Source organism: Homalodisca vitripennis, chromosome 8 (genome assembly GCF_021130785.1).
Source record: "Homalodisca vitripennis isolate AUS2020 chromosome 8, UT_GWSS_2.1, whole genome shotgun sequence".
Classification (NCBI taxonomy): domain Eukaryota; kingdom Metazoa; phylum Arthropoda; class Insecta; order Hemiptera; family Cicadellidae; genus Homalodisca; species Homalodisca vitripennis.
Window position 1 is genome coordinate 112,256,041 of NC_060214.1, and position 17,300 is coordinate 112,273,340.

General features: G+C 31.3%; 1 protein-coding gene across 3 annotated transcripts; it reads right to left on the bottom strand.

Moving 5' to 3' along the window:
- Positions 1-654: 654 nt before the first annotated feature.
- LOC124367908 (intraflagellar transport protein 20 homolog) lies at positions 655-17,024 on the bottom strand. 3 transcript variants are annotated; one of them, XM_046825107.1, is made up of 4 exons: positions 16,944-17,024; positions 10,801-10,985; positions 8,948-9,102; positions 655-794 (listed from the first exon to the last, which is right to left on the bottom strand). In XM_046825107.1, the coding sequence occupies exons 2-4, from the start codon at positions 10,922-10,924 to the stop codon at positions 681-683; spliced, it is 393 nt and encodes a 130-aa protein (XP_046681063.1). In that variant the 5' UTR covers positions 10,925-10,985; positions 16,944-17,024; the 3' UTR covers positions 655-680. The 3 variants fall into 3 exon arrangements, with proteins under 3 accessions (XP_046681063.1, XP_046681064.1, XP_046681062.1); XM_046825108.1 differs by having other exon boundaries at positions 16,829-16,958; XM_046825106.1 differs by lacking the exon at positions 16,944-17,024 and adding an exon at positions 16,683-16,937.
- Positions 17,025-17,300: the final 276 nt, after the last annotated feature.

The following is a 17,300-nucleotide window of genomic DNA, read 5'->3' on the forward strand; positions in this document are numbered from 1 at the left end:
GGCATCGGAGATATAACTAATTTAATCTAAAATTTATTATAGTAAAAAAAAAAAATTTACTAAGTAATATAAGGACTTCGGTTCTTAAGATTTGCGTGCGAAGCCGTGGGTAACAGCTAGATAGAGGCAGGAATATGGTACATACCTTCATAATACGCCCAAGAGGCTCACGATGGAACGACTATCAATTATCTCAGCAATGTTTAGAATGTGATAGAAAAAGAATAAGTGAATATAGTGTACTGTTTTCAACGGGAAATTGCGTGCGAAGCCGCGGGCAACTTTTGCAAAAAATTATTGAAATGCGCAGCAAAGCGCGCCGGGCCCGCTAGTTACAAATAAAATACAATGTGGGCAATCTCAGGCTAGTCTGGTGTTCTGTGAAGTATTACTAAGTTACTTAACTACAACAATGCTATAACACATCCCCTTATCATTGTTATTAATGTCACTGTCATTGGGACTGTTTCCACCGGCCTCCGAGGTAGCAAAAGTTCGCCCCAAACACAACAATACCTGCCTAATGATGTTCAGCAACTATAGACCAATTTCCTTCATCTCTTTTAAGCTAAAGTAATAGAAAATGTTGCACTAAATGGACTAGTAGACTACCTTGAACAACATAGTCAGATAGTCAGATTAAACTACACAATGTCTGTGACAAATATAGTATATTTGCATCAACGAAGGACCATCTGATCGATAATATCCTGTTGTTCTGCCTCTGTCCGCAGCAGCGCCTGATGTTGGATCCGCAGTCGTTCCAGCTCTGTGGATTTCTCTATGATGAGGGCCTGCAACAGCATCAACCACATATTTTATATTAAAAAAGCTATTTTTAAGCTAAGTATTGTTTGCTTATTCAAATAATATCATGTCTTTAACCTATTCGCGACGATCATTATTTAATTGGTTTTTTTAATATGCCGTGTGTAATATTTGATATATATATGTAAAAAAAACAGTAAAAATGTTTTTTGTACAAAAAGCATTAAAAGCCATTCCAAAATGGTGTGTGATACATTTGATAGGTCTATGGAAATACAGCTGGGTTAAACTCACCATACAATACATGTGAAGTGTGGGGTCTTAATAGATTCAAGATTCAAGATTCAAGGTTTTTATTGTCGTTAGGCAATCCACAGAAATGCAATTGACAAAGTCATAGCTAATTATCTACAATGATCATAGCATATAAATCTTAAAAAATACATATTAGGCACATATTTTTCATGTAAGTCAATTGAAATAAATATGACAGTCAATAAATAATCTAAACTAAGTACATAAATTATTTTACTAAAAGTTAATGTAAGGTTTAAAAGTTGAATCTACACACAGTTAAAAATATCATAAATAAAATGAATAAATAATTTAAAATCTTAGGCTACTAATATCACAGTTCAAAAAAATCATTCACTGAATAAAAAACATTTTGTTTAAACCACCTTTCTGTTATTTTTTTAAAAAACTTTGCAGGGTACAGTCCATGCCTTTTTCAGGTAATTTTTGTTTAAAAAAATTTAAGTTTCATTTTAATGTGACTTCTATTGGTTTTCTCTAATTTTATTTGAGGCAATTCTAAAAAATAATTTGATCTAGTTGGATATCTATGTACTTCCTGCCGTACTTTTTTAAACAACTCAAGACTCTCTTTAACACTAATTAAACAGCAATATATATAAATTATAAAGGGTCATTACTTCTAGTTCTTTAAAAAATTTCTACACACGACGCCCTAGGTTGAACATTTTTTATTATCCTAAGGGCTTTTTTTTTGCCATACAAAAACTTTTTCGGAATTACAAGAGTTACCCCATAGGGTTATGCCATAACGCAAATGAGATTGAAAAAATGCATAGTAGGCCATAATTAGCATATTTCTTGATATACAGTTTTTTAACCTTCTCAAAAGATAGGTTTACCCTTGCCAGTTTTTTACACAGTTCTTCAATGTGATAATCCCAGCTTAAAACCTACTATCTAGATACATTCCCAAAAGCTTTACAGGCTTAATGTCTTTATATATTGTGTGATTCAAAGAGAAAATGATTTTTTCAGTTTTGCTGTTGTTTACCATAAGTTTTATTAGCCTCAAACCAATCTAATGCCTTTTAACTGCCTGGTTTTCTAACTTAACAAGTTCATTCAAGACTTTGATCAAAATTTAAGAGAGTGGGTATCGTCAGCGTACAATATTGTTGTACAACGGTGTGTGTTAAAAGCTAAGTCATTGATGGCAATAACGAAGAGTAAAGGTTCCTAACACTGAACCTTGCGGGACACCCACTTTTATTTCTCTAAAATTAGATTTGTCTTGCCCTTGTACAACCATCTGCTCTCTATAACTGAGGAATGATTTGAAAAGATTTAGTTCATTATTCTTAATACCATAACAAAACAATTTTTTCACTATTAATTCATGAGAAATACAGTCAAAGGCCTTTGATAAATCTTATCAGTGTTGCAGGACGTCAGAAACTTACTTTCAAAATTTAAAAGAATTTTTTCCACTACTCTTTCTACAGCTTTTTACAGTACTACGTCCAGAGATGAATCCAAAATTGTTGATCGCAGAACAAATTATTTTGTACAAAGAAAAGATTTAGTTGCATTTTTATACACCCTTCTAAAATTTTACTAAATATTGGTATCAAGGAAATTGGGCGATAACTTGATGGATTAAGTTTATCTCCTTTTTTATAAATGGGTGTAACTTTACTTATCTTAAAAGCTTTTGGATATTTACCTTGTTCCAGAATCATATTAAAAATAAAGGTGAGAGGTCTTAAAATTATGTCTATGATGTCCTTTACCACTTTGTTAGATATCCCGTAATAGTCCTCGCTCCTTGATGAGCTCAAGTTTGATACCAATTTTAAAATGTCACTATCTACAATTTTTCTCCAAACTAAAGATCTCTATTGCCCTATTAGAATTCAAGACGTAATTATTTGTAAGTTCTATTGCATTGTTTTCCAATACACCAGTGTTTAAACCACTACCTATGTCTAGGTTACTTACTAAATTAACAAAATAGTCATTAAATGTATCACATTGAATGCTGCTGCCTGATCATACTTATTGTTATTGCCAGAGTTAGTTTCTGCTTTTATTACAATTCCAGGCTGCTTTACATTTATTTGTGGCATTTTGTATATAGTTTTCATTTGACTTTATTTTTTCTTGCTTAATTTTGGACCTGTACTCTTTTAAAGCTCCTAAATATTCCTTCTTATGATAATTTTCATTAAGTGTACCCTTGCTACTTTTGAACCTATCATAAAGGCCAACCACAAACTCTCTAAAATTTTCTTAACTCTGATGTATAAACATTTATGGTGTGGGGTTTTCAAAGCGTTAGTTTTAATCTGCTTCACTTTACAAAAACTCATTGAGAGAGTTTGTCACATTAGCAATAAAGTAATCACAGGCTTGATCAACCTCTGAAAAATTGCCAATATGTGACCAGTCTACAGCTTTTTAAATTTTCCCTAAGATTTTAAAGTGGCATTATATGAAAGGTTTCTAACATATTTTACTTCCTTATTACCATTTAATTTTGGGTTAAAACAACCAAACTTTGCCAAAATCCCTGCGTGATCCGATTAGTGAGGTTCTACAACTATACAGTCAACATGTTCTCTTAGATACATTTGTGGCAATATTGTCTATACATGCTTTACCTCTAGTTGCTTCTTGATTCAGACAGTACAGGTTACAAGATCTTAAAACATTTAAAAATGAATTTGTTTTCATATGATTCCTTTACAATATTTATGTTAAAATCTGCTGTTAAAAACAATTTTTGAATTTTTATATTTTTTGTACAGAAAAGTTAAAAGTGTGTCCAAAGAATTAAGAAAATGTCTATATTAGAATCTGGTGGTCTGTAAGCTGTAACTATGGCAAGGTTTTCCCTAGACAGAATCACTGCTGTCGCTTCAAGGTTCTTTCGATAACAAAAACTATCCACATCAATAATCTTGAAATCAACATCCTGCTTGACAAATATAACACTTCCTCCTCCTAGTGACATTTTCCTACAACTAATATTTCCTATCTTAAAACCATATGGAACATACATGGAGGCTTCCTCAGTATTAAAGCCAGTGCTCACTTAGTGTTACAATATGACAATTCAAACTACTTAAAATAAATCTAACAAAATCTAACTTTATTTCTAATGGATCGAATGTTTTAAATGAAAAATATTTAAGGATTTATTGTCGCTGTAGTCCGATCTGGGTGCTTGCCCAGCTGCAAGGGTTGGCAGTTTTCCGACGCAATACTTCTTGAAGAGGAAAGATCTTCTTCTACTTGCTGTCCTGACTGCTGAGTTGCTGGAACTGTCTCTGCCTCACTTTTTGTGATTTGTTGAATTTTTTCAGCTATCAGCTTTGCTAACCACTGTTTCCCTCGGGTGTTGAGATGTTGGCCGTGACGAGTATGGAAGTGTCTCTCTGCTTTACTCACATCAACCACTGTAGCGTGTGAGTAGTATTTCTGGCCTAACTCCTTCAAGCGCAGATTAGTCCTCGATACAGCTCGATTCACACAAGACCAGTTTACCAAGTCGTATCGCATCGGCAGATCAACCAGAACGACATTAGTGTTTTTTGTGTTGTCCAATGTGTCAGATATGTTTGACAGAGCCTCTTCAGCCTCATTTCCAGCAATGCCATTTGACCCACACATGAGTACCAAAAATGTCTTTTTTGTTTAAATTTTCCCCTTCAATATTCTTTTTCTTCAAAATTTGCTTTGATCTCCCCCCGGGATTTATAAAGATTATTTATATTAGAGGACCCACACCGGGTTTAAAAAAGATGAATGGGGCTCTACAGCCCCACATTGGTGTGAATGTGTTAAACTGTAAGCCCACAGGGTCAGTATTGACCCTCTACTGGTACATCATTATGTTAACAAACTGCTGCATCTATTCTTTGTTTAAATTCTGTTAATGACAATGGAAGGTTTGAAAGGATAATAGGATTTCGGACATTTGCCATTATTATATGTTTCAAAAGAGTTTCAAGGATTGAAATCTACTGTTTTCTTCTGGTGTAAAAATTACCCTGAGACACAAAAAAATTAAAAATGTGGCAGTGGACTGCCACTCAAAATTAAAATGATTAAGTGATACCTGATGAACTACATGAAGCCCAGACTGGAGTGAAAGAACCCAAGCGATGTCACTGCACAGGACCCAAGAGCGCAAACATATCACGTCCGAATTAACAAAGGTGAAGCAATGTTCTTGGCTTGCTTGGGTTAATTCTTTTAATCGACAGTCCATTGTCACATTTTTTAGTTTCTTTGTCTTAGGGTCATTTTTACACCTAAAAAAGAGGGTAGATTTTAATCGTCAAAAAGTAGCGATATATTTTTTTGTAACATGTAACAATAGCAAATATCCCAAATGCTATCATCCTTTCTTAATCTGTTAGATTTTATGGGTACACAGTGTGTCTCACAAAGAGGTTTACACGACGTGCTCTTTAAGCTTTCATAACTTGCTCATTTGCTGGGCCAATCATTTTGAAACATTACACTCTTTTCCATTAGAATATCAAGAACAGTGTGCAAAATTCACAACTCTTATGTACAGGAATAGTGAGTGTTATCGAAGAGGAACTTCTGCTGAAAGCCCACAACTTTTTTTGAAGAGCATACAAGTAATTGCTTTGCCGTTGTTATCAGTGATTCTTCTGTGGGTGGATTTCAGTTTGAATAAATTTGCTTTACAATAAACTTTTCATTGATTTTAATTGAAAAATGTATCCATAAGATCAAATTTTTACCAATAACAACAGTTTAATTTATAAACCATTTATGCACCTAGTTTAAAATATTTTTCTTTACACCACCATTCAGTTTCTGTGAACATAGGAGAGATGTAAATTTTACACAACATTCTTGATATTCTAATTGAAAAGAATGAAAAGTTTATTTAACATAGAATATAAACTTTGCAATCAACATAGAATATTTTAGGGTGTCCCGTAACTCTCTGGACAAAGGTATATCACGTTATTGCTCAGATCAAGACAAAGATAGTTCATCATATGAACATGGGTCTCCGATGCTTAGTTTTCCATCTGTCTCTCTGTATTTGTTTTTTATAAAAAATTAATATCTTAAAAACTAATAAGCCCAATTGTACTAAATTTGGCTCAAATGTTTATGATAACAAGGCCAATTACCGAAATACTTATCATGAAATTATCTTTAGTATTTAAAAAATGGGGGCCATAAAGCACTTTTAAACTTTGAACATCTTAAAAACTAGCATTTTTTCTCAAGAATTACATGAATAACACTTTTTAGAGGATATTATCATAAATCTAATGACACCAACATTATTTAAATTGAATAATAAATAACTGATTTAGAGCAAATTTACTGTGACAAGACATGGCCCACATTGAGGTTCTCAGTGAATAGCTAACAATACAAAAACTAAATAAACAGCAGCTTTCAATGTGGGTCATGTCTTGTCACAATACATCTGCTCTAAATCAGTTATTTATTAATCGATTTAAATAATGAGACCCATGTTCATATGGTGAAATATGTTTGTCTTGACCTGAGCATTAACAAGGTAAACTTTTGTCCAGAGAGTTACGGGACATCCTGTATAGTAAGTCCTAATCCGTACTATGCTTCCTACTGTTTTTCATAACATGATTCTATCAACATTGTAAATTGTCTTGTTCAATGATTAACACGAGTACAAACACAATCTACCAACCCACAAAGTGGTACAACCCACCAATGACAGCTTACCACTGTCTCATAGAAATTAATTAAACAGTCTCAGATGTAGTGTGACTCGAGAAAACCAATTGACGTCAGTTCAGCTGACGGCTGTTTGCAAACTCAGCTTATTTCCTGACTAAGTTTCAATTGACTGTACTGTAGCATTAACATCGTTAGATTAAACTGAGTATCACACACAGCTACCCCAACAAAAATGAATTTAACATCACTACAGTAGTAAAAACAAACTTTAAACAAAGAACTGCAATTTTTTATTTAGAATGTTATAACGACTTGGATTGTAGGTATTAATATTCCAGAATATTAATATTTAAATTATCAATGAGACATCCAAGACGATATAAAATATTTTTTTTATTAGTAAGCTCCGAGTGAATATTCAATACAATTTATTACTAAATTGTTAACTATTAAATATTATTTGGTTTGTCTAAAATACAAATCACAGTTCTAAATAAAAATAATGGATTTATTTTAAACTGGCAAATTAATAAGTTCAACATTTCAGAATTTTCATCACTCTATTTTCCAAAAAGAATTGACAAACCGTTTAGTAAATTTAAAAGTTCCTTTGGCAAAGAAATAAAAATATTAATCAAATATATCAAACTAAAATCAGAGCTCTCTTCTAAAATAAAATAATAAAGTTTTAAAATAAAAATCAACTACCACTTGAAAATAACTAAAATAAAAATGTTCACTTCTAAGTTCACTCACAATTCAAAAAAATAAAAATTCAAACTTCTCTTTCCACTAGTTGGACTTTAACTTTCAAGTTTTTGCAATTAAGAACTACTAAAAGAAGTTATTCAACACTTTAATTAACATTTGTTTAAGCATTTTTAATAATGTTTGTTTACAAATCAAGCTCACTGTTTTTGGTGCTCTAGAAATAAAAACTAATAATAACAAATTAAGCTTTTTGAATCATTAGTTTCAAAAAGAACATATTTATCTTTTATTACGTCACCTTTGCTGTTGATGCCAATTCAATAAAACAGATTTTGTACTTTTGAAGAGAAAAACAGAAACAATATAAAACAGTTGTGATTACTCACAAGTATTATTTGTAATGGTTTAAAATTCACATGAATATGAATATTTTTTTGGAAAAAGTACAATAATTTTTCTGAAAAATTAAATAAATAATATCAAATTAACAATTTTAAATCCTTGTTTTTAATAAAAATATTAACTATGAATAAATAATAACACATTAATTCTCTGTTTCACCACTCACTCGAGATTCACAACTTGACCCCAATAGCCTTACAGTACAACCATCATATGCTCTGAGCCTACAGAATAGAGCCCTTGACCTTAACCTCAAAGTAATTATGCAATATAACTTCTCTGCAACATGTACACTAAAATGTTGTATCTGAGCATACTTAAATGACACTAATTTAGAGGTAATTTCAGGTATTCTCGTGAAAAGATACTTATAACAACTACAAACACCTTTTAAAAATAAGGGAAATGATTATTAGAAAAAACTCAAAGAAAACAATTAACTTTCCATGCCAAACTCTAAAGTTGTAAATGATAGACCTAATAAATTATTGTACACAATAAGTAAATAAAATATAATGAAGAACAATTATATACAAGAACACTAGTGGTCTTGAGTAGCTTTGAACTTACTAAAATTTGAGATTCAGAGAATTAACTTACACAAAGTCTTTACAAGATTTGGAGGCCTGTACAAAACCTTGCACAGTAGTTTAGGCTCTGTAAGTCTAACATTAAGATCTAGTTTGGAAGTCCACAGTTTGAACACTTTATGGCATTTTTATTTACATTATTGCAATTAATAGTTCATTTATTTAAAGTTTATTTTTGACAATAATTATGAAGGTAACAGGATATTTATGGACATTTTTTATCATCATTCACTGATACAAAATGTTGTATCACTGAATAACAGCAAATGTCCGTCGTTTTCATACAATTTGTATTATTTTGACTCCATTTAAAGTATTAGGAGATCATAACAAAATGGTTATAATACAAAATTAACAACAAGGGATAGTTCAATATTATTGTTGAGCTGGCACTAAAATAAATCTTTTTTTTAAGATTCAATGATAAGAACTGCATGAATTAATAAGAAAATATAGGATATGTAAATTTTAATCTCGTTAGTGAAAAACAGTAAGCTCACGTGGTATTGCTGCTCCTTGGCTTCCCGTTGTTTAGCCATGGACTGGATCAGGTTCCGTGTTCCGACAGCCTTCATCTTCTCCTTCTCCACCTCTTGTGCCAGGGAGTCCACAACAGAGATGAAACCATCCACCACCTCCTGGAACCTGGTTATGTCTGTAACACGGCAGCTACACTAACACTTCGAAATTTTAGCCTAGTGTTCATTTATAAGTCTCAAAAGCCGGTTATAGTCTACAGCGTGTGAAGTTTTGGATTCTTCTACCAGTTCTGATTGCCTTCAAAAGTAAATTGAAGGATTCTAAGTACTCTACAAGTTGTTTTTGCCTCCAAGACTCTTTACTTCTACTTACAGAATTCTGTCTGGTCAATTTTTAACCCATTGGCATCACTTCACTGGTAGTCAGTCATCTTCTTATGTTCTTGGGCTCAATGCCCTTGAGATGCAATATTATGTAATTTATTTTCATCACCATTATTTTCTGATAGTTCTGCTTTGAGCTGAAAATGTCACAGTCCATGTATCATGAGGGATAGTCCAAGTTGAATAAGTTTCAATTCGTATCTCTAGATGCTATTTACAAACATTTTGGCAGTGTAAGTTAATTGTAACTGCTGATGTTTTGGCAGACTTTAGAGTGCCAAATGGGGTTCAATATGACAAGTAAAGCCTCTATGAGCAAATTTAGTGTGTGTTTGAAGTGTCAAAAGATAATTCATGCGTTAATTCATTGAGGGGGCAGTGGGGTGATCTATTGTTGATTCGCTTTTACCTCGATTAAAATGTTTTTGAAGGCCATGCCCAATAGAAACCAATTCAAAAACCAGTCGAGGAAACACATAAGTAAAACTGCATAGGAAATGGAAAATATTTTGTGGGATAGAGGAAGAAAAGAGGGAGGTGAATAAAAGTGAGATTTAACTCAGAAAAGTAGAATAATATATGTAAATTGTGTTGCGAGGGGATCTTGGATTCTGGTGGAAGAAGAAATTTTATATGAGTTACGAAATATGGAGTGTCATCATATGTGAAGCCTGAGTGAATATAGAAGAAAAAAAAACATGTTTATCTTTATCTAATTGTATTTTTTTTATCTGGAATCAATGAATATTACAGAACATCATCTGAAAACTTTCATTGATCAAAATGAATAAAGTAGAAATCAAAATATAAACCAAACTAGTTGACAGGTTAAAGTACAATGGTCTTTAGCTGTGCTTAAATTTGATTTTTTAAGCATATTCAAACAAGATAAATGGAATAAAGAAGAAAAAATATGGAAATAGGAAAGAAGATTAGCCACATGAAGCTTTCTGGTATTCTGGTATATGAAGAAACTACCCCATACTGTCCTGCTTCAACAGCTCTGGATCTTATAGCGTTTCACCCATGTAAATTAGCGAAACCTATCTTTACGAAAGAACCATACGCTATGAGATGACGGAGTCCATGCCAAGTGAACAATCACGATAAACTATAATTGGCATGTACACTTTAATTTCAACTCTTCCCAAAACACGCAACTGCATAATAAAGAGTTTTATCACAATAAAGAAAATTTACTAAAAGATATATCTTTTTATATTTTTGGGGAAAATTAAGAAATAAGTTCATAGAAAGACTATTCAAAGCTGCAGTTACAACTAAAAAAAAGCTTAAAGTGGACAACCTTTTTGCAATAAAGAATGGCCACATTTTCCAACACAAATACAATACTATCTTAAAAGTTAAGTACCAATCAGATTTTTAATAACAAACTTTTTTCATCACTATATCCATCGGTTGAATACCATTTATCAGAAATAAAATCCATCAATAGTATTTTTTTATAACCATAATTAACAGACACTTACTATCAAGAAACTCCGTGCTCTCTTCGCGCAGCTCCTGACTCTTCGCTGCCACATCCGGGTCGACAATGCTCAATTTGTTGAGGTCATCAAAGTGAAGCCCGAGTCTTGTGAGACGGTCTGACATTGAAGTCGAGGTGGATCCTGTCGACGTTGTGGATCTTCACAAGATCTGGCTCGTGGCCTCTCTGGAACATAACAGAAAGGTGCTCAGAATGATACCAGAAACTATCAACCCATAGTCATTCTGTCAACCCTGGCTATGGTCTTTGAAAGACTTTCCAGCCATTCTGCACCAACCATTCTCCGATCTTCCAATCTGACGTGTTAGAGTCCTTTGTTGAGCTGAAATAAATGGATACAATCATCCTGGATTTGTCTCATTACATATTATGATTGCAAATAATCAGGATTTAACTAGAGCTGGATCAAAATTTTATTTGAGATATCCACATTTTAATCTAAAACATGATCCAATATTTTTGGGATGAACAAGATATACTGATCAGAATTTTATAAATATAATATTATATATCAATAGAACTCAATCAAATAATGACTTTTGCTATTTTATTTATGCTAATATTTATCTTATTTCAACAGCTAACCCATTTTAGAAGAAAATTGTACAATTTAAACGATTCATGCTTTTGCTGCTAATCTTTAAATAGTGGTTAACATCATGCAACGACAATAAACGGTGAGTTTGTCTTATAAAACCAACGTATAAGAAATAATATGTTATTCAGAAAAAACAAAGTAATACTAAAATAGATCAGAGTATACATATACAATATAATAAATAAATAAATGAATAAATGAATAAATGAATAAATGATTTATTTCCATCAATAAAATAATTTTTAAAGTAACACTTTTATAACCCAGGAAATAATGCTGGTCAGTATCAAGTAAGCGACCAGCATGAAAAAAATATACATCTATTTAAAAAGAAATTAACAAATTTGCAAATTTGAGTCCAGTTCTACTTTAAAAACTAAGAACTAAGAGCTCTCCGCAGCGTCCAAATAACACCATGCATCTAATATAACTAAAAAAGAAAACAAACTAAATAAAAAATAAAAATACAAAGCATTTCTTCTTAAACTAAATAGGTCTTTTCCAAGAGTATTATCTTCTTATACAAAATAATATATATGTGTATATTTGTAATGTTTTTAACATAAGACTTTGTAGTTGGTTATAATTAAAAAAAAAAGAGAGAATAAATAAATAATAAAATGAAACTATGAGAATACTATTATTATTGTTTGGTTTTTTTTTTTTTTTTTTTTTTTTTTTTTTTTTTTTTTTTTTTTATATATACATACATATATAAGTACAAAACTAGACTAAAAAGGAGTTTAAGAACTCAATGCACTTATTTTGAAAAAGCCATTCTTTTAATATTTTTTTTGAAAATAATTTAACATTGCTAATTTGTTTTATTTTAAGCGGCAATTGGTTGAAATACTTGGGTCCATTATAAAGAAATGATTGTCTGAGCACAGTTTTGTTGACCTTTGGAATTCTATAAGTTATTTTTTGAGTGTTTTCTTGTAGAGTAATAAAGGTTGTTTGTCCCCTGATTTCCGCTTCTAATGTAAAATAATCTTAGGACTTTGAATACAAAAAGATGTTGAACAGGTAGAATATTTAATGTAACGAATAACGGAAATGAACTTTCTTGTTTTTGTTGTTTAAGATTATTCGCAAATAATGGTTTTGTGTTATTCTCAGTCTATTTAACAGGTTATTTTGAAGCATTTTCCCCAGCAAATTATTCCGTATTGGATACGTGACTGAATTAACCCAAAATAAAGTGATCGTAAAAAGAGATTCATTACAAAAATTCCTTAAAAAATAAAATTTTCGAATACTGATGGAAATAGATTTATGTAATGCAATAATATGATGTTGCCAAGTTATTTTTTTCATCTAAAGTTATTCCCAAATATTTGACAAATTTGACTTTTTCTATAGATTGACAGTTACAATCGATTAATCGATTTGTACATGTGTAATCGTGATATAAAATATTTTTTTCAAAGTCAAAGCCTCTTAAATCGAAATTTATATACTTTGTTTTGCTGACATTTAATTCCATTTTATTTAATGTACACCAATTTCTCAAAGTTTTCAAGTCTGTGTTTATATTTTTCCCAAATTACATTAATGTTGCTATGCGAATAGAATAGCGCAATGTCATCCGCAAAAGCGTTTACTTGTCCAAGAAAATTTTGAGAGATGAGATCATTTAATAAAGATCAGGAACAGATTTGCTGAAAGTACAGCTCCTTGAGGCACACCTACAGTGACCGGTAGTGGCGGGCTAAGGCTGTTGCCGACCTTCACCCCTCTGAGTGCGGCCTGTAAGGTAACTTCGAAACCAGTCCAAAGCCACACCTCTTACACCCATCGCTCTCATCATTTCTAATAAAGTGTCATGGCTTACTAAATCAAATGCTTTTTTGAAATCAATAAAAAAACACCTGTTATTTTATTATAATTTTGATTAATACTACTATAAATGCTATCAGTTACTTTTATTAGTGCGTCCTCCGTGGATTTTTCCTTTTATGAAACCAAATTGGTTGTTACTTAATAATGAATTTTTGCTTATGTAATTAATTAATCTGATTCTCATGGCTTTTTCAATTATTTTAGAAAATACTGATAACAGGCTTATGGTCTTAGATTATTTACATTGTGAACATTTTCCTTTTTTAATAATGGCACAACTATACTAAGCTTTAATTTGTTTGGAAATACTCCTGTGGTAAAGCTCAAGTTGATAATATAGGAGAGTAATGGAGCAATTTCATCTGCAATACGTTTGACTAAAACTATATTGAAGCTATCATATCCCGAGGATTTTTTTATTCTTTAAAACTGCTAATTATATTTCTTACTTCATTTGTTGTTACTGGGCTTAAAAATAAAGAGTTCAAACTGGATTGGGGATACTTATATTGTGTATGTGGAACGATATTGTTTTGTGCCTATTTGTGATTGTATGTTTACAAAATGTTTATTAGCCTCTTCAGCAATCAATTTCCGGATTTACAAGAATTGTACCGTCTTCAAGTATTAGCTTGTCCACGGTTTTTTTTTAACACCATCCACCGCCCTCCAGTTAAGTTGTTTATTATTTTCCATTGTTGTGAAGCGTCTCCATTACAATTGGAGAGTTTATTAGAATAATATTCATTTTTTGTTAAATCAATTTTGTTTTTTAAATCTTTACAAAATGTACCTATAGTAGGTTAAAAAATGTGTATCGTATGGCCTTTTTTTTGATATTTTATACAACTTTCTTCTTTTTTCTATGTTTTTTAACAAATTGTTAGTTATCCAAGGACTTCTAGTTCTAGCTTTATCTATCTTTTCACATTTACTTTGAGACTTTGTATTGTTAACAATATTGCTTAGTGTTTCGTGAAACTTATCGTAACATTCATTAACATTATTCATTGTGTAAAACTCATCCCAATTAACATTTTTTAACTGAAGGCTAATACTATCATAGTCAACTACTGTTTTTGTTTGCAAGCTGAGATTTTTATTTGTTTTTCAATAAGCTAACTTCTTTTTGTTCCATGAATTAGTCCTATAAATGTAGTTGATCTGTGATATTTATATCAAAAGTTGCATATTTAAATGTGTTTATATTTCTGTGTTTTTATAAAAATGTGGTCAATACAAGACCGTGTTGTTTGCGTAATTCTAGTCGGAGTGTTAATTATAGATGCAAAACCGTTATTATTCATTAAACTTAAATAGTGTTGTGTGTGTGTGGATGATAAGTCTAACAAGTTAATGTTAATATCTTCCAATAATAATAGCGTTTTTTGTTTATATTTGACAATATGACTTCTAGTTCCGTGTTAAAAGTATTTTTCTGAGAATTCATGTAACCTATACATACATAATAAATTGAAGTATATTTTGTTAAGTTTTATTTCAAGTAAAAGTACGTCAGCCGTTTGCATATTTACGTTGTAAATTTGTGTAACATTAATATTATTTTTTTACAAAACAGACAACGCCTCCAGCCCTGTAATTGTCATTGCAGTGATAAAACATGTCGTAGCCCTCAATTGTGTATAAACTAGTTTCATTACTACTGATCCATACTTCACTTAATACTATAAAAATCAATTTTATTTTCTAATTGGCATAATTCTTAATAAGAAGTTGTTAAAATTTTTTCTCATGCTTCTAATGTTGGCATATATGAAAAATAAGTTATCTTCATTACTGTGAGACGAAAAAGAAATCGCATTTTAGAGAATTAAAAATTTGTGTGTTTTCAGGTTGATATATCTGGCACTATATCAACACCAAATATATACATACATAACGCATACATATTAAAAATCTAAGAAACAAAATTTACCCTCTGTGCTTATTTTAACTATGGTTTAGTATCAAGTTGTGTTTAAATACAACAAACATACAAAATGCTGCAAGTTTTTACATGTTGTTTGTTTAGTGAAAACATGCAACAAAGTAAATACAAATAATATATAAAAGTACAATCAAATTATATTAAATCTGGGAGAATATAATAATATAAATAACTACAAGCTTTGCAAATAGACTATTTAATAAGCAACAACTATGGCATATTACTCTGATAACAGCAGCATATAAGTAATGATTGCAAGAGACAAATTACTTCATACGTACAAACAAAAATACAATGAGTGCAAATTAATTAATAAGTAAATAAGAAAGGTAGGTAAATAAATTTATATTAGAACACTGAAAGGGCCTGTATACACTAAAATGAACAAGGGCACTATGAATATTTTCTTTGGAGGTAGTTTTATAAGAACTCAATACTGCAGCTGCAATGGTTTCTCTCTTTCAGAAAATGCGAGATGCAATTGTAGATGTATGCAGATAGTATATAAGATTTCCCGAAGGTATCCGTGGATCGAACAGCCCATGAGAATCATGCATCAATTTGCTGCGGCAGTGAATAATACCAGTGATGATTTTGTAAATGGAAACCGTAACAAACATCGGTCTCCTTTTTCCATTGATTGTATACTGAATTCTCATGCCAACCCTTGATCATGGACCTCCATACACCGTAGCCACAACAAAGTCCGATAACGATAGTCAGATTTATAATTCCAATCTGAGTTTTTTCCAAAAGGTTGATGTTTCTGACTTGATAAGGATTGTCAGATCCGGTCAGAAGGACCCAAAATTATGTAGGAGATCCGGCTTGGCGGACCGCAATTATGTTCAAGTGTGTGTACAAAGATAAGTGAAAATAGCTTGCTTATAATTAAAATGGTATCGAACAACGGTGGGCAAAGAGCAGTTCTAAATAACATACAATTCTGGTTATTAGTAAAAAACTATATTAATGCGTAAATTTGATTAATTATTATAACTAAATATGAAAACCTAACAAGGATACTATATAACAGTAACATATTCTAAAACAGGTTGTATAAAGAATTTGTAAAGAGTGAAAAGAGCTCATGGAGATCGAATGTCCCTTGAGGAACAGATCAGACAGTGACTTCTGTAGCAAGAAACAAACCCCCAAAAAGGACAACCTCACAAACCGAAAACATGAATCTGCTGCTGTTTACAAATAACAAATCATTTTCATAAATGTTGAACAGAAGAGCTGCAAAGTAGAGTCCTGTGTGACCCTGAAGGTAAAAGGAAGATGCTGGAGATAAATCTGACATATACCTCATCATTCCTTGATTTGAACAATAATTCTCAGACCAACAATAACAAACCATATATAATGCCATATCTCTGTAGTTTGACTAAAGAATATAACTGACTTTAGAGATGATACAATATCTCAAATCAATAATGTTCTAATTGTTTATTGATATTTTAAAACTTACACTATCTGGACAACACGCTTTTGTAAGTTGGCAAAATAGTTTGAAGAGAAAGAAAATGTATTTTAGGATTAGATAACCAAAATAAATGTAAAAAAATATTACAAAAACTTGAGCAATATCGATACCACTAAATATTAAAAACTTGCATTTCGAAGAATATCTTGTTTGGCACTTGTTAAAAAAATTTACCATGCTACTAAAAATTTAGTCATTAATACACAAAACAAACTACATAATTACGATTATCTAAAATGACCTCACTTGTAAATAAGTTTGTGTATGTAGTGTGAAACCGTACGTAACCATGGTTACAACAGAAACGCACCTGGACTGTCACAGCAGGTACCATAAAAGTGAAATTGAGGGAATCATAAAAGGGAAATTGAGGGAATTTTAAAACAACAATTATAGAACTATACAAATTTATTTGAGTTTTATAATAAATTTGGGATTATTAATGAAACATCAATGAATCTTCAAAGAAATTATGAATAGAGTACTTAAATGTTTCCCTATTTTATACGGTTTCAAGTTAATTCCCAGACATGCGGGAAATTTTTCTTTGTGCGTATGCTTAACCTGGCTCAATAAACATCTGATTACTTCACTTCACTTTGT